Raw genomic sequence first — 18,661 nt, 5'->3', positions numbered from 1 at the left:
TGTATCTTACAGTGGCCCAGGACTCTGGTCACCTGTACTTCTGCTAACCTTGTGTCTGTGTGTGTGTATCTTACAGTGGCCCAGGACTCTGGTCACCTGTACTTCTGCTAACCTTGTGTCTGTGTGTGTGTATCTTACAGTGGCCCAGGACTCTGGTCACCTGTACTTCTGCTTCCGCTGGCTCCTGATTCGCTTCAAGAGAGAACTGAGTTTCCCTGATGTCCTGCGTCTTTGGGAGGTGAGTCACAGACATTCAAGGCGTTTACCGTTAATCAATCGTCTGTTCTCTAATGATCGATCATCCCACACAGTCAATCCAGCCAATCAATCAAAGAGGCCAATCAGTCATTACAGTGAGCACTTGATCAATCAGTGGCCTCTCTCTGTCCCCTGACTCTCTGGTCCTGCTGCTCCTCAGTCTCACCACCTCCTCCTCCTCCTCCTAACTCCCCGTAGATGAATCAGTAACCTGATTAAAGGGCCCATGGTTTAGTTTTCATTTCATCATCTCTCCATTCGTCCAGAGGCATTGCGAGGAAACACAAGCCAATTAGCATTAATTTAATTATGTTTCACAGAATCACAACAATTAGTTTGATTTATCAGACATAATGATGCAGATACTGTATCTCTCACACACACACCGACTCTGTCTCTGGGTTGACTTCAGGTAATGTGGACCGGGCTGCCGTGCCAGAACTTCCACCTGCTGGTGTGCTGTGCCATCCTGGACTCAGAGAAACACCAGATTATGGAGGAACAATATGGCTTCAATGAGATCCTCAAGGTGTGTGTTCTTACCTTTTGTCTGTATGTGTGTTCACTTGCATCTGTCTCTGTGTGGGGTCAACATTACACTAAATATGACCTGCCCTACCTCCTAAAATAGAAAGGGTCCTTTTAACTCCTATCAGAGGAGAGTGGGGGGGAGAAGAGGAGAGGGGAGGGGGGGGGGAGAAGAGGAGAGGGGAGGGGGGGGAAAGTGGGAGGAGAGAAGAGGAGAGTGGGGGGGGAGAAGAGGAGAGTGGGGGAGAGAGTAGAGGAGAGTGGGGGAGAGAGTAGAGGAGAGTGGGGGAGAGAGTAGAGGAGAGTGGGGGGGGAGTAGAGGAGAGTGGGGGGGAGAAGAGGAGAGTGGGGGGGGGAGAAGAGGAGAGTGGGGGGGGGAGAAGAGGAGAGTGGGGGGGGGGGAGAAGAGGAGAGTGGGGGGGGGCAGTGGGGGGGGGGGGAGAGGAGAGTGGAGGGGGGGGGAGGAGAGTGGGGGGGGGGGGGGGAGAGGAGAGTGGGGAAGAGGAGAGGGGAGGGGGGGAAATTGGGAGGAGAGAAGAGGAGAGTGGGAGGAGAGAAGAGGAGAGTGGGGGGGGAGAAGAGGAGAGTGGGGGAGAGAGTAGAGGAGAGTGGGGGAGAGAGTAGAGGAGAGTGGGGGGGGAGAAGAGGAGAGTGGGGGGGAGAAGAGGAGAGTGGGGGGGGCAGTGGGGGGGGGAGAGAAGAGGAGAGTGGAGTGGAGGGGGGGGAGAAGAGGAGAGTGGGGAAGAGAGAAGAGGAGAGGGGAGGGGGGGAAAGTGGGAGGAGAATGGGGGGAAGAGAGAAGAGGAGAGGGGAGGGGGGGAAAGTGGGAGGAGAATAGGGGGGGAAAGTGGGAGGAGAATAGGGGGGGAAAGTGGGAGGAGAATGGGGGGGGAGAAGAGGAGAGTGGGGGGAGGGAGAAGAGGAGAGTGGGGACAGCACTACAGACACATTGATGTCTGGTCCCCTCTGTCTTTTAGTGGTGTTCAACCCCTCACTATTAAAAGTCTCCATCTAAATGTACTGATGACGGTCAATGAAAACCATAAAACTTGTTTTTTCCCCCGTTTTCTCAGTAGTGGAATGGGATTGTTTTAGTGAGTGTAACGGATGTGAAACGGCTAGCTTAGTTAGCGGTGGTGCTGGTGTAACGGATGTGAAGCGGCTAGCTTAGTTAGCGGTGGTACTGGTGTAACGGATGTGAAGCGGCTAGCTTAGTTAGCGGTGGTGTTGGTGTAACAGATGTGAAACGGCTAGCTTAGTTAGCGGTGGTGTTGGTGTAACCGATGTGAAACGGCTAGCTTAATTAGCGGTGGTACTGATGTAACGGATGTGAAACGGCTAGCTTAGTTAGCGGTGGTGCTGGTGTAACAGATGTGAAACGGCTAGCTTAGTTAGCGGTGGTACTGGTGTAACGGATGTGAAGCGGCTAGCTTAGTTAGCGGTGGTGTTGGTGTAACAGATGTGAAACGGCTAGCTTAGTTAGCGGTGGTGTTGGTGTAACCGATGTGAAACGGCTAGCTTAATTAGCGGTGGTACTGATGTAACGGATGTGAAACGGCTAGCTTAGTTAGCGGTGGTGCTGGTGTAACAGATGTGAAACGGCTAGCTTAGTTAGCGGTGGTGTTGGTGTAACGGATGTGAAACGGCTAGCTTAGTTAGCGGTGGTACTGATGTAACGGATGTGAAACGGCTAGCTTAGTTAGCGGTGGTACTGATGTAACGGATGTGAAACGGCTAGCTTAGTTAGCGGTGGTGCTGGTGTAACGGATGTGAAACGGCTAGCTTAGTTAGCGGTGGTGCTGGTGTAACGGATGTGAAACGGCTAGCTTAGTTAGCGGTGGTGCTGGTGTAACGGATGTGAAACGGATAGCTAGTTAGCGGTGGCGCTAAATAGCGTTTCAATCGGTGACGTCACTACCTTGAAGTAGTAGTTCCCCTTGCTCTCTGCAATCGCCGCGGCTTTTGTGGAGCGCTGGGTAACGATGCTTCGTGGGTGACTGTTGTTGATGTGTGCAGATGGTCCCTGGTTCGCGCCCGGGTAGGGGCGAGGGGACGGATTGAAGTTATACTGTTACACATGTTTAGTGTCTTTTGTATATTGAAAATGACTAATGATAGGTCTGGGAATCTCTCTAGAAATATAGGCTGATGTTATCAGGAGTTATCTTGGCTGTGTCATATACATGATAGCCTGTAATGATGCTTAGAACCGTTTTAAATCATTCAAAATTTTACCTTGAGGTTACTTCCTGATGTGATCACAGCTGTTCTTTCTGCAGTTGGTAGACAGCTAGTAGATGGTAACCATGGAGACCTTGCAGGCTCTATCTATAAGGTAGCTACAACACCAGGTGGGAGACAGTTGGTAGACGGCTAGTAGATGGTAACCATGGAGACCTTGCAGGCTCTATCTATACAGTAGCTACAACACCAGGTGGGGAGGGAGGTGGCAGTAGAAAGGGGGGAGAAAGAGAGTGGGGAGAGCGAGGGGGAGTTTTAGGGAGGCAGAGAAAGGAGGGAAAGAGTGGTGAGAGAGAATGGGCTTTACGCTGTGTTTTATGATGTCTGAAGGAAGCAGTTAATTATCACCTAGCAGGAGCATGTGGTTTTCTAACTAACAGGCTCTCACTGCCTAGTCACATTACAACACACGTGTGTTCAAATCAAATCAAATCAAATCAAATTTATTTATATAGCCCTTCGTACATCAGCTGATATCTCAAAGTGCTGTACAGAAACCCAGCCTAAAACCCCAAACAGCAAGCAATGCAGGTGTAGAAGCACGGTGGCTAGGAAAAACTCCCTAGAAAGGCCAATACCTAGGAAGAAACCTAGAGAGGAACCAGGCTATGTGGGGTGGCCAGTCCTCTTCTGGCTGTGCCGGGTGGAGATTATAACAGAACATGGTCAAGATGTTCAATGTTCATAAATGACCAGCATGGTCGAATAATAATAAGGCAGAACAGTTGAAACTAGAGCAGCAGCACAGTCAGGTGGAAGTTGAAACTGGAGCAGCAGCATGGCCAGGTAGACTGGGGACAGCAAGGAGTCATCATGTCAGGTAGTCCTGGGGCATGGTCCTAGGGCTCAGGTCAGTTGAAACTGGAACAGCAGCATGGCCAGGTGGACTGGGGACAGCAAGGAGTCATCATGTCAGGTAGTCCTGGGGCATGGTCCTAGGGCTCAGGTCCTCCGAGAGAGAGAAAGAAAGAGAGAAGGAGAGAATTAGAGAACGCACACTTAGATTCACACAGGACACGAATAGGACAGGAGAAGTACTCCAGATATAACAAACTGACCCCAGCCCCCCGACACATAAACTACTGCAGCATAAATACTGGAGGCTGAGACAGGAGGGGTCAGGAGACACTGTGGCCCCATCCGAGGACACCCCCGGACAGGGCCAAACAGGAAGGATATAACCCCACCCACTTTGCCAAAGCACAGCCCCCACACCACTAGAGGTGTGTTATATCCACACAGAACACTGGTTTTCAGTGTTGGAGTGTTTATCCGTGTCATCACTTTAGCACAGGGACGGGCAACTTCGGTGGGGTGGGGGCCACCAAAAAACCTCATCACGAGGGGCTGCAGTGGCTCGCTGGTCTGCATACCTACATCCATATTCACACATGCAGTCAGAGCTGGCTCTAGCATTTTGGAGGCCCTAAGCAATATTTTGTTGGGGGGCCCCTGCCACTTTGTGGGCAAAACGTTTTTTTTAGCTGCCCCCCCCTATTGAAAGCCGGAGAGAGAAAGTTTTACACATTTTGCCATGGACATGTTGCAGTGAGAGAATGACCAACAGCCCCAAGTCGACCACAAGTTTTTAATACATTTGCACAAATTTCTAAACTGTGTTTTTTTTGTCATTATTTATTTTTTTGTTTACCTTTTTAACTAGGCAAGTCAGTTAAGAACAAATTCTTATTTACAATGACTGGTCTAGGAACAGTGGGTTAACTGCCTTGTTCAGGGCCAGAACGACAGATTTTTACCTTGTCAGCTCTGGGATTCGATCCAGCAACCTTTCGGTTACTAGTCCGACTCTCTAACCACTGGGCTACCTGCCGCCCCATATAGTACTATGAACACACCATTTCCATTTATTACAGGACACTGATAACAACTTGTCCACTGGAGCTGTTGACTCCTGTTTCAACTTTCTCCTTCTGGTTCCTGAGAGAGTGACGGCACAACACTTGCAAAGTAAAAATAAACACCAAAACACAACAGCATTATCAACGTGTTAAGATATGCATGACAACATGACAACATGACAACATGTCGACATGACAACATGACAACATGACGACATGACAACATGACAACATGACATTTCCAACTCTCTCTTCCCCTGACTTTGTCTTCAGGACACTTTTCTGCTGGATTCCACCAAAATGAAAGCCCTAAAAAGCCTCCTCATGCTTTCACCCCGTCCTCACCATCAGAACACAGGTTCAGAGAGCGGTTCCCAAGCCCTGGCATCCTCACTTTGCTCCCCATCTCCTTCTCTGTCACCTGGTAGGCAGGTCACCTGGTAGGCAGGTCACCTGGTAGGCAGGTCACCTGGTAGGCAGGTCACCTGGTAGGCAGGTCACCTGGTAGGCAGGTCACCTGGTAGGCAGGTCACCTGGTAGGCAGGTCACCTGGTAGGCAGGTCACCTGGTAGGCAGGTCACCTGGTAGGCAGGTGCGTAGTCCTAATCAATGCTACATCCTCTTGAGGCACTAGGTAACTCGGCACTAGGTAACTCGGCACTAGGTAACTCGGCACTAGGTAACTCGGCACTAGGTAACTCGGCACTAGGTAACTCGGCACTAGGTAACTCGGCACTAGGTAACTCGGCACTAGGTAACTCGGCACTAGGTAACTCGGCACTAGGTAACTCGGCACTAGGTAACTCGGCACTAGGTAACTCGGCACTAGGTACAGTGCCTTGCGAAAGTATTCGGCCCCCTTGAACTTTGCGACCTTTTGCCACATTTCAGGCTTCAAACATAAAGATATAAAACTGTATTTTTTTGTGAAGAATCAACAACAAGTGGGACACAATCATGAAGTGGAACGACATTTATTGGATATTTCAAACTTTTTTAACAAATCAAAAACTGAAAAATTGGGCGTGCAAAATTATTCAGCCCCTTTACTTTCAGTGCAGCAAACTCTCTCCAGAAGTTCAGTGAGGATCTCTGAATGATCCAATGTTGACCTAAATGACTAATGATGATAAATACAATCCACCTGTGTGTAATCAAGTCTCCGTATAAATGCACCTGCACTGTGATAGTCTCAGAGGTCCGTTAAAAGCGCAGAGAGCATCATGAAGAACAAGGAACACACCAGGCAGGTCCGAGATACTGTTGTGAAGAAGTTTAAAGCCGGATTTGGATACAAAAAGATTTCCCAAGCTTTAAACATCCCAAGGAGCACTGTGCAAGCGATAATATTGAAATGGAAGGAGTATCAGACCACTGCAAATCTACCAAGACCTGGCCGTCCCTCTAAACTTTCAGCTCATTCAAGGAGAAGACTGATCAGAGATGCAGCCAAGAGGCCCATGATCACTCTGGATGAACTGCAGAGTTCTACAGCTGAGGTGGGAGACTCTGTCCATAGGACAACAATCAGTCGTATATTGCACAAATCTGGCCTTTATGGAAGACTGGCAAGAAGAAAGCCATTTCTTAAAGATATCCATAAAAAGTGTCGTTTAAAGTTTGCCACAAGCCACCTGGGAGACACACCAAACATGTGGAAGAAGGTGCTCTGGTCAGATGAAACCAAAATTGAACTTTTTGGCAACAATGCAAAACGTTATGTTTGGCGTAAAAGCAACACAGCTCATCACCCTGAACACACCATCCCCACTGTCAAACATGGTGGTGGCAGCATCATGGTTTGGGCCTGCTTTTCTTCAGCAGGGACAGTGAAGATGGTTAAAATTGATGGGAAGATGGATGGAGCCAAATACAGGACCATTCTGGAAGAAAACCTGATGGAGTCTGCAAAAGACCTGAGACTGGGACAGAGATTTGTCTTCCAACAAGACAATGATCCAAAACATAAAGCAAAATCTACAATGGAATGGTTCAAAAATAAACATATCCAGGTGTTAGAATGGCCAAGTCAAAGTCCAGACCTGAATCCAATCGAGAATCTGTGGAAAGAACTGAAAACTGCTGTTCACAAATGCTCTCCATCCAACCTCACTGAGCTCGAGCTGTTTTGCAAGGAGGAATGGGAAAAAATGTCAGTCTCTCGATGTGCAAAACTGATAGAGACATACCCCAAGCGACTTACAGCTGTAATCGCAGCAAAAGGTGGCGCTACAAAGTATTAACTTAAGGGGGCTGAATAATTTTGCACACCCAATTTTTCAGTTTTTGATTTGTTAAAAAAGTTTGAAATATCCAATAAATGTCGTTCCACTTCATGATTGTGTCCCACTTGTTGTTGATTCTTCACAAAAAAATACAGTTTTATATCTTTATGTTTGAAGCCTGAAATTTGGCAAAAGGTCGCAAAGTTCAAGGGGGCCGAATACTTTCGCAAGGCACTGTAACTCAGCACTAGGTAACTCAGCACTAGGTAACTCAGCACTAGGTAACTCAGCACTAGGTAACTCAGCACTAGGTAACTCAGCACTAGGTAACTCAGCACTAGGTAACTCAGCACTAGGTAACTCAGCACTAGGTAACTCAGCACTAGGTAACTCAGCACTAGGTAACTCAGCACTGCACTAGGTAACTCAGCACTGCACTAGGTAACTCAGCACTGCACTAGGTAACTCAGCACTGCACTAGGTAACTCTGCACTGCACTAGGTAACTCTGCACTGCACTAGGTAACTCTGCACTGCACTAGGTAACTCTGCACTGCACTAGGTAACTCTGCACTGCACTAGGTAACTCTGCACTGCACTAGGTAACTCTGCACTGCACTAGGTAACTCTGCACTGCACTAGGTAACTCTGCACTGCACTAGGTAACTCTGCACTGCACTAGGTAACTCTGCACTGCACTAGGTAACTCTGCACTGCACTAGGTAACTCTGCACTGCACTAGGTAACTCTGCACTGCACTAGGTAACTCTGCACTGCACTAGGTAACTCTGCACTAGATAGACTTCAACATGAATGACTCGGCACTAGGTAACTCTGCACTAGATAGACTTCAACATGAATGACTCGGCACTAGGTAACTCAGCACTAGGTAACTCAGCACTAGGTAACTCAGCACTAGGTAACTCAGCACTAGGTAACTCAGCACTAGGTAACTCAGCACTAGGTAACTCAGCACTAGATAGACTTCCACATGAATGCGCCCACATGTTGTTTAAAGCACCATCTTTCCTTTTCATCTGATCCATTAACCAATAAAGCAGCTCACCCAGCTATGGTGTTTAAAGTGTCTCCCAGACCCAACCCATCTGCATGTCTACAGTGACATCTAGTCATTCTCTCTCATTCGCTCCACTTCCTCTGTCATCTTCAAGCTCACACATTATGCAACTGGACCTCACTTCACGGGAGAACTGTGAACCCACTGAGGAGAGACATGACAATATTTACTGCTGCAGGTGCTGTAAGGAGTACTGTGGACCAGAACAACACCTTCACTTACTGTTACTACTAACATGACCCCTGACCTTAACCTCCTTCACTTACTGTTACTACTAACATGACCCCTGACCTTAACCTCCTTCACTTACTGTTACTTCTAACATGACCCCTGACCTTAACCTCCTTCACTTACTGTTACTACTAACATGACCCCTGACCTTAACCTCCTTCACTTACTGTTACTTCTAACATGACCCCTGACCTTAACCTCCTTCACTTACTGTTACTTCTAACATGACCCCTGACCTTAACCTCCTTCACTTACTGTTACTACTAACATGACCCCTGACCTTAACCTCCTTCACTTACTGTTACTACTAACATGACCCCTGACCTTAACCTCCTTCACTTACTGTTACTTCTAACATGACCCCTGACCTTAACCTCCTTCACTTACTGTTACTTCTAACATGACCCCTGACCTTAACCTCCTCCACTTACTGTTACTACTAACATGACCCCTGACCTTAACCTCCTCCACTTACTGTTACTACTAACATGACCCCTGACCTTAACCTCCTCCACTTACTGTTACTACTAACATGACCCCTGACCTTAACCTCCTTCACTTACTGTTACTTCTAACATGACCCCTGACCTTAACCTCCTTCACTTACTGTTACTACTAACATGACCCCTGACCTTAACCTCCTCCACTTACTGTCCTGAGAATAACTACTGGATGTAATCTGTCAAGTGTTCACCGGCTGTTAGAAATGAGGAAAGAGTAATGACTTTGGACCTCACAGCCTAACAACCTCACAACCTAACAACCTCACAACCTCACAACCTAACAACCTCACAACCTAACAACCTCACAATCAAACAACCTCAACCTCACAGCCTAACAACCTCACAACGTCACAACCTAACAACGTCACAAACTCACAACCTAACAACCTCACATCCTATAACAACCTCACAGGTTTCTGGAAAGTTGACAATAGTGTCCGAAATGCCAACACGATCTCTGCTACTCTCACCATGATCTGGGTCTGTGTAATAGTCTCTATATTGGGCACAGTTAGCTGTTCTCCCTCTCCTACGAGCCATCTCCTGTAACAACATAAACAGTCTCTGTTGATGATCCTATTCTATCACCCCCATCACCTTCCATCCCACTTAAGTCTGATGTAAACATTCTGTCTCAATCACAGGCCCCATGTGTACCTCACTGCCTGCTACAGATACATTTACACATATATCATTCCATCTAACCCGTACCACTATAGTCACTACTCCTAATGCACCTCCACAGTTATAAACATTCTAAAACATTCCTAAATCAATTAGTCAATATACCTCAGTCCCTCCTCCTAGAACAATGATCAGTCTTATGTTCCACGACCTAAAAACCTATTGACTTGAACAGGGAAGAGAGAAAGAGTCTGTTTAATAATTCACACCACCCTTGATGCTACTAGGACTGGGGACAGAACCGTCCCTCCGTTACGTTCTATGGCCATGTGATACTGGTCTCCATGCCGTCTCCTTCATTTTCATCCTTGGGTGTTATCGCAAGACACAGACTATGAACCTTGTGTGCAATTAATTATACCGTATCGTCCAGCAATCTGAATGTATGATGCGATGTAACATGAATATTCTGATGACATGGTAAAACAAAAGAGAACAGAAATGGTTGATCATCCAGTGAGTTCTCCAATAACCTCCCTCTCGGAGGACACTTAAAGATAAGGGTTCTAGAGCCTTCCTGGGTCTTATACATTTTAAAGATAAGGGTTCTAGAGCCTTCCTGGGGCCTAATACATTTTAGCAGTGTCCCCATGCCTCCAGTTTGAGAGCAACTCTCTCTCTCACTGTAGCCGAATCATAACTAAAACATTTTTATAAATGATCCAACCCAAATTTAGAATGACAGTTCTTAGTGCTTTACTTTTGAGTCTTCTCAGACTAGCACACATCATCCCGGTTAGAATGTACATTTATAAATGGGAACTCTTTATTGCCGGTAATAACTCTTCTCATTACAGCCCCCCCTTGTCCCTGTTTTCCTGTTGCGAGTGGCCTGGTAATGACAGATCGGTATCTCAATGCGTACTTAGTCTCAATTGTTCACAGTGTGTAGACCTCCCTTCTCCTGGCACTTATCATTCTTCTTCAGATGGCGTTGCAGTTCATCTTCCCATGTAACTCTTGCCTGTCGCGTTTGATGCCCTTGATAAAGTCCCGATTTCAATGTAAAGTAATGTTTTTCCCACTAATACAAGTCTCTCACCTGAGCCGCTATTTTTTAATTTTTAATTTTACCTTTATTTAACTAGGCAAGTCAGTTAAGAACAAATTCTTATTTTCAATGACGGCCTAGGAACAGTGGGTTAACTGCCTGTTCAGGGGCAGAACGACAGATTTGTACCTTGTCAGCTCGGGGGTTTGAACTTGCAACCTTTCGGTTACTAGTCCAACGCTCTAACCACTAGGCTACCCTGTCTGGTCAATTTCTCCCATCAGCACGCTAGCAAGAGAAGTTTCTCTCTCCATGCTGACTCCACATGTGCTGTCTTAGCGCCCCTGCCGCCCACACACACTGTTTGTGGCCAAATGATTCCTACATGCATTAAGACACCATCTGACGTCACCTTCCATGTGGGACAGGTCAGGGAGTTAGCACCTTAACCTATCGGGGGGGAACCCCAACACTCCAGTAGACCCAATCAAAACAAAGAAAGTAATGAAATCAGCAATACACACAACACACTCCATTTCATGAAATCAGCAATACACACATCACACTCCATTTCATGAAATCAGCAATACACACATCACACTCCATTTCATGAAATCAGCAATACACACAACACACTCCATTTCATGAAATCAGCAATACACACATCACACTCCATTTGGGGTAACTGTCAACCCTCATTAACATATAGCCTAGTGGTTAGAGTGTTGGACTAGTAACTGGAAGGTTGCAAGTTCAAATCCCCGAGCTGACAAGGTACAAATCTGTTGTTCTACCCCTGAACAGGCAGTTAACCCACTGTTCCTAGGCCGTCATTGAAAATAAGAATTTGTTCTTAACTGACTTGCCTCGTTAAATAAAGGTTAAATAAAATATGAGCAGACTGAACATAATACATGTGTATATTTACCCAAAGGACCCTGGGAACTGGTCGTTTCCACTTTGAACACATGATTCACATCGGGATTTAATAAAACACTGCATGTTAACTCAAAAATAAACACATTTCGAATTCCCAATCATCTTAGAATTACAATTCTTGATAATAGTTTATTTTATTTATTTAACCTTTATTTAACTAGGCAAGTCATAACTCCATAAGGAAATAATGGTACCTCATTAAGTAATGGTAGAATAGAGACGGGTGTTTCTCGTTCATTTTGTAATTAAATCCCACATGTCCCCTTCATTGATCAAACACCGCTATGTAAAATGTTCCTGTCCCGCTGCTCTCTAGAGGATTGGTTGTTGCTCTTTTGAAAAAGATGGAAATGCTCGTATAGCGTCATTTCCTCCGACTGCAGCAGGCTTCATTCCTACTTTACACTCATTCTTCCAATGTCCGATAGCTCCCTGTTTATAGATGTGGGACAGTCTGCCTACGCTTAAGTATTTTTCTTGCTACTCAAAACACCAGTCTGAACATCAACATTGAGTTCCTCTGTCCAGTGTCTGTGTTCTTTTGCCAATCTTAATCTTTGCTTTTCATTGGCCAGTCTGAGATGTGGCTTTTACTTTGCAACTCTGCCTAGAAGGCCAGCATCCCGGAGTCGCCTCTTCACTGTTGACGTTGAGACTGGTGTTTTGCGGGTACTATTTAATGAAGCTACCAGTTGAGGACAGTTGAGGACTGTTTCTTAAACTACACACACTAATGTACTTGTCCTCTTGCTCAGTTGTGCACCGGGGCCTCCCACTCCTCTTTCTATTCTGGTTAGAGCCGGTTTGCGTCGTTCTGTGACGGGAGTAGTACACAGCGTTGTACGAGATCTTAAGTTTGTTGGCAATTTCTCGCATGGAATAGCCTTAATTTCTCAGAACAAGAATAGACTGACGAGTTTCAGAAGAAATTACCATTTTGAGCCTGTAATTGAACTCACAAATGTTGATGCTCCAGATACTCAACTAGTTTAAAGAAGGCCGGTTTTATTGCTTTTTTAAAATCAGTTCAATAGTTTTCAGCTGTGCTAACATAATTGTATTCTAATGATCAATTAGCCTGTTTTTTAAAATCTAAACTCGGATTGGCTAACACAACGTGCCATTGGAACACAAGAGTGATGGTTCCTGATAACGGGCCTAATTTAGATATTCCATAAAAATTCTGCCGTTTCCAGCAACAATAGTCATTTACAACATTAACAGTGTCTACACTGTATTTCTGATCAGTTTGATGTTATTTTAAATGGACAAAAAATGTGCTTTTTATAAAATAAAAAACAAGGACTTTTTTAAGACCCGGTGTTTTGAACGGGTAGAATATGTTTTACTGATCTGCCCGCAGGCCGTCAGTTACCCATCTCTGCTTTAGCAGGCCGTCAGTTACCCATCTCTGCTTTAGCAGGCCGTCAGTTACCCATCTCTGCTTTAGCAGGCCGTCAGTTACCCATCTCTGCTTTAGCAGGCCGTCAGTTACCCATCTCTGCTTTAGCAGGCCGTCAGTTACCCATCTCTGCTTTAGCAGGCCGTCAGTTACCCATCTCTGCTTTAGCAGGCCGTCAGTTACCCATCTCTGCTTTAGCAGGCCGTCAGTTACCCATCTCTGCTTTAGCAGGCCGTCAGTTACCCATCTCTGCTTTAGCAGGCCGTCAGTTACCCATCTCTGCTTTAGCAGGCCGTCAGTTACCCATCTCTGCTTTAGCAGGCCGTCAGTTACCCATCTCTGCTTTAGCAGGCCGTCAGTTACCCATCTCTGCTTTAGCAGGCCGTCAGTTACCCATCTCTGCTTTAGCAGGCCGTCAGTTACCCATCTCTGCTTTAGCAGGCCGTCAGTTACCCATCTCTGCTTTAGCAGGCCGTCAGTTACCCATCTCTGCTTTAGCAGGCCGTCAGTTACCCATCTCTGCTTTAGCAGGCCGTCAGTTACCCATCTCTGCTTTAGCAAGTCACCGATCAAAGAATGTTCTCCCTTCTTTTCTCCCTTCCTTCCAGCTCATAAATGAACTACCGATGAAACTGGACATCGTGGTCATCCTCAACAAAGCTGAAGCTATATGCCTGCAGCTGAAGAGTTGTAAGGTATGTATCCATAGATAGGACATCTATCTATCTTCAGAACATTTGTGCTTCCAGTATATTCTGAAATGCAATGCATGGGTTTCGAGAAGCTCACCCATCCGGCTCGAAGGACCATGGTAAATAATGGAGGGTTTGCCGAGTGTGGAGAGGGAAAGGAAATGGGATACAATTGGTTTGTGCTGTTTCCAGTAGAAGGGTGTGAAGGGGGTTTTCAACACAACCTTCGTTAACTTGTTTGTTTAGTCCGACAATATCTTCATAGAATTTACCCAACAGTGGTAGAAACACACAGGGGGTATGAATGAATGCAGTTGAATCTAACCCTCATTTAAAAAACCTGTCTGTGACATATATGTTTTTAATATTAATTTAGATTTATTTTATAAAAAAATAAAGAAAAGTGTGTAGAATTTCCCCAACTTGGTGGTATAACTATATACACAAGGTGTGTGAATAAATGCAGTTGAAACTAAACCTCATTAAAACTGTGTCTGTGACACGCGTTTTTAATAGTTTCTTCTGATGATATCCTTGTAGGATGTGTCCAACTGCGTGGCAGAACATTAGATACCTTCAGAATGTTTGTGCCTGTATTCTGAAACACTTACTGAACTTGCTACTCTTTTTTTCAAATGTCTTTTTACTGTTGTTTTATTTCTTTACTTACCTACACACACACACACACACACACACACACACACACACACACACACACACACACCTTTTTTCCCGCACCATTGGTTAGAGTAAGCGTTTCACTGTAAGGTCAACACCTGTTGTATTCGGCGCACGTGACAAATAAACTTTTGATTTGATTCGATTGTACCTATATTCATAGTTAACACTCTTCAACACCTTGTCATTGACCTATGGTTCCAACCAGATCTTTAACCTGCTGTTTATTATCTGTGTAGGATTTGCCCAACTCCGTGGTTGAGATGCTTGGATTCAACAGCACAGACACAGAGTCATCATCCCAGTCAGAGGACACTGAGAGAACGGACAGACCGGACTCTCCCGAACCTTCTACACCGTCAGACGACCAGCAGGACTTAGTCTCTGAGTACAACGCCAGCGGCAACAACGGACACTTACGGGACGCAGCGCGTGACGTTTACAAATTAGCCTACATATCGTAGCCAGCCTGGCTAACAGTAGTCTCTCGTCCAGTGAGAGATTTGGTTCTGGTGGCTGAGACGAGGCTCACAGCCTGGTGAAAAAGGTGGATTGCGCCTCTCCCACCTCACAGACCGAGGAGAGATAGGAAACGGCTTCTCAGGGCAGTATCTTTATAATAGAGCCCAAGAGCTATTCATTTACAGGAAGTTTTTGCAAATCAAATAATTTTTGTAATGATTCTGTCTGTTAATCATCTAATTTTTCTTGTTCGATGGTGGTCTTTGAGTTTTTAGGATATTGTTCCTTATTGCCCCTGACTATAAGGTATTTAGTGTTCAGCAGATTGCTCCTTATTGCCCCTGACTATAAGGTATTTAGTGTTCAGCAGATTGTTCCTTATTGCCCCTGACTCCCAGGTATTTAGTGTTCAGCAGATTGTTCCTTATTGCCCCTGACTATAAGGTATTTAGTGTTCAGCAGATTGTTCCTTATTGCCCCTGACTCCCAGGTATTTAGTGTTCAGCAGATTGTTCCTTATTGCCCCTGACTCCAAGGTATTTAGTGTTCAGCAGATTGTTCATTATTGCCCCTGAGTATAAGGTATTTAGTGTTCAGCAGATTGTTCCTTATTGCCCCTGACTCCAAGGTATTTAGTGTTCAGCAGATTGTTCATTATTGCCCCTGAGTATAAGGTATTTAGTGTTCAGCAGATTGTTCCTTATTGCCCCTGACTCCAAGGTATTTAGTGTTCAGCAGATTGTTCATTATTGCCCCTGACTATAAGGTATTTAGTGTTCAGCAGATTGTTCATTATTGCCCCTGACTATAAGGTATTTAGTGTTCAGCAGATTGTTCATTATTGCCCCTGAGTATAAGGTATTTAGTGTTCAGCAGATTGCTTGACTTGACTTGTTAATCGCTCCTGAATCGTGTGAATAGTCAAATGTAATGCTGAAGTAGTTGACATTTAAATAGAGGTGGAAGGGCTGAGGAATGGATAAGGTTTTATATAAACAGGGCTTATTATATCTCACTGTAGTATTCAGCTAATAGGAGCCCTACTGTAGGTGTAATTCAATTAGAACTATTAGGCCCCTCTCCTCTACCAAATGAAAAGGATTTTCTGCCCTGCAGCCTATTGACATGGATTTCACACAGTGTACAAAACATTAAGAACACCTGATCTTTACATAACAGACTGACCAGGTGAATCCATGACATAGACTGACCAGGTGAATCCATGACATAGACTGACCAGGTGAATGCATGACATAGACTGACCAGGTGAATGCATGACATAGACTGACCAGGTGAATGCATGACATAGACTGACCAGGTGAATCCATGACATAGACTGACCAGGTGAATGCATGACATAGACTGACCAGGTGAATCCATGACATAGACTGACCAGGTGAATCCATGACATAGACTGACCAGGTGAAAGCTATGATCCCTTATTGATGTCACTTGTTAAATCCTCTTCAATCAGTGTAGATGAAGGTGGAGGAGACAGGTTAAAGAAGGAGTGTTAATCCTTGAGACATGGATTGTGTGCCATCCAGAGGGTGAAGGGTCAAGACAAAATATTGAAGTGCCTTTGAACGGGGTATGGTAGTAGGCGCCAGTCGCACCAGTTTAAGTGTGTGAAGAATTGCAACGCTGCTGAATTTTTCAACAGTCTTCGTGTGTATTAACAATGGTCCACCATCCAAAGGACATTCAGCCAACTTGACACAACTGTGGGAAACATTGGAGTCAACATGGGCCACTATCCCTGCGGAACGCTTTCCACACCTTGTAGAGTCAACATGGGCCACTATCCCTGTGGAACGCTTTCAACACCTTGTAGAGTCAACATGGGCCAGCATCCCTGCGGAACGCTTTCCACACCTTGTAGAGTCCATGCCCTGACGAATTGAGGCTGTTCTGAGTGCAAAAGGGGATTGCAACTCAATATTAAGAAAGTGTTCCTAATGATTTGTCCACTCAGTGGTTTTCTATGCCGCTGCCTAACTGACATCTGATTTGGTAAGACTGAAAGAGACGTGATTTATATTGAAAAAACCTATTGTTTCTGAATCCATATTGTTAATCGTACTCGAATGTGTGGGTTGGCATGGCGATAATGTATGTACAAGTAATTATATGTCTGTTCCTCTGGACTGAAGGTTCCCAGAAGTTGCTTCAACAAACACCCAACCTTACAGCAATGGTTTTTTTTGTTTGTTAATGATGTAGAGTTCATGCTTAGCCAACCATGAGGCCCTTTGTCAACATGTACAGACAGACTTACGTCCCATGTACTCGTTGATATGATCTGTTTAGCTTCACTCGCCTCCCAAAACATAGTGAAATAAGGTTCTTGGTGTGTTTCACATCAACACTGTGGGGAAGATTTGTAAAGGAGTTGATGTAGTCATTGATTTATGTTGCATGATGAAAGTCTCAGCCTTCAAGGGATTTATCAGAAACAGTAATGCTGGAAGACTGTTCGTACCTGAATCTTTCTGTGTACAGATGTGTCTATTGCAGCAGTTTGTACTGTATATATATATTTGATACCGTCTTTAAAAACCAATTATGTTTTGAAATCTTTTATAGAAGCTGAATTTCATGACTCCTCTTTGTATTGCTTTAGGTGGTAGGAGTATCAGTGTCCCTCTCCTCTCTGTTCAGGTGTCTCTCCCAGTGCTGACAGCCGTCTATGGGAGGATCTCAATGGCCTTTCCTTTGATTTCTAGCATCCTCGCTTCCTTCTCAACACGCATTGGATGAAATGGTCAGATGGGGAGGGAACTCTTACCTTCTCATCCAATGGGTTTTAAGAAGGAGGTGAGAAGAGAGGATGCGAAGAATCAAGGAAAAGCAATTGAGGTTCTCTCCATGTCTCAACGGGCGTGGCCAGTCTGTTCACAGTTCCACATATCCTGTCGCTAGAAATATAACTAAATGAACCATAATGTCCCATATAATGTCCCTTATTTTGTTCCCTATTTTACACTGACACAAATGAACAACTATATACCTCTTTGTTTTGTTTTCCAATACAATGAATGTCACTCTTTCAACCGCTTGACGTAACAGTGAGACAACGGGACACGTTTTCAGGTTAGTTATTTACCGATGCGACAATGATTCTGTTGGCTCTCAGCTGATGTGCTGTTCTCTCCGGTCTCTCTTGTTGTTGTGAGAGATTTGGAATTCGTTCCTAGAAATAGAGTCCGCTTCCCAAATGGCACACTATTCCCTACGTAGTGCACTACTTAGCCTAGGGCTCTGGTCAAAAGTAGTGCACTATATATAGTGAATAGGGTGCCAGTCAGTGTCTGAGAATCAGCATCTGAATAGGACCGTCTGAATGAAACGGTATCGCTGGTCTGTTCAGAGCGTTTGTAGCAACAAAAAAAACAGCGTGAGGATTTTCATATCCTTGTCCCATAGGAAATGACCTCAGTTGCTATGTCACTTTCTGGGCTACAGCCCCGAGGCCCCTAACTCTGCATGCCTGACCTCCTGTCACACAGAAAGGGGGAGTAAAACCAAAACACAAGGATTCTGTTGGCCTCGACTTGAAGAATAAAATGAGATCCGATATCAGAAACTTTTCTAGCATAGACTTTGGATAAATAACCCAGAGAAAATTAAGTTGTTCTTTGAGATGAGAGCTATAGGTGCTATCGTGGTTTTGTAACAAACTACTTGTGAGTTATGGATGTATGGTGCTGGTGGATTGGCTGCGTGTGTTTGAAAGCCTGCAAATTGTGGGGGGGAATAGCACTTTACAAAATAAATAAATCTTCACACATCTTGAGACCACCAGATGGCTCATAGCAAGCGCCAGTATTAATATAGCTGAGACTGCCAGCTGTTGTAAGCCGTCTGAAACAACACATAGCTGAACACTGC

General features: G+C 45.1%; 1 protein-coding gene across 1 annotated transcript in view; it reads left to right on the top strand.

The window, feature by feature from the left end:
* Positions 1-17,783, top strand: part of LOC109887354 (TBC1 domain family member 15) — a gene marked incomplete at its 5' end in the record, with an annotated part of 32,276 nt that extends 14,493 nt beyond the window's left edge. Inside the window, 4 exons of the mRNA XM_031822051.1 lie at positions 141-238; positions 671-787; positions 13,547-13,633; positions 14,548-17,783. Coding sequence (XP_031677911.1) covers positions 141-238; positions 671-787; positions 13,547-13,633; positions 14,548-14,772 — 527 coding nt within the window. The remainder of the gene's footprint in view (positions 1-140; positions 239-670; positions 788-13,546; positions 13,634-14,547) is intronic.
* Positions 17,784-18,661: the final 878 nt, after the last annotated feature.

Source organism: Oncorhynchus kisutch, unplaced genomic scaffold (genome assembly GCF_002021735.2).
Source record: "Oncorhynchus kisutch isolate 150728-3 unplaced genomic scaffold, Okis_V2 scaffold4053, whole genome shotgun sequence".
In the NCBI taxonomy this organism is placed as follows: Eukaryota; Metazoa; Chordata; class Actinopteri; order Salmoniformes; family Salmonidae; genus Oncorhynchus; species Oncorhynchus kisutch.
This window is presented reverse-complemented; position numbering and strand designations above follow the sequence as displayed.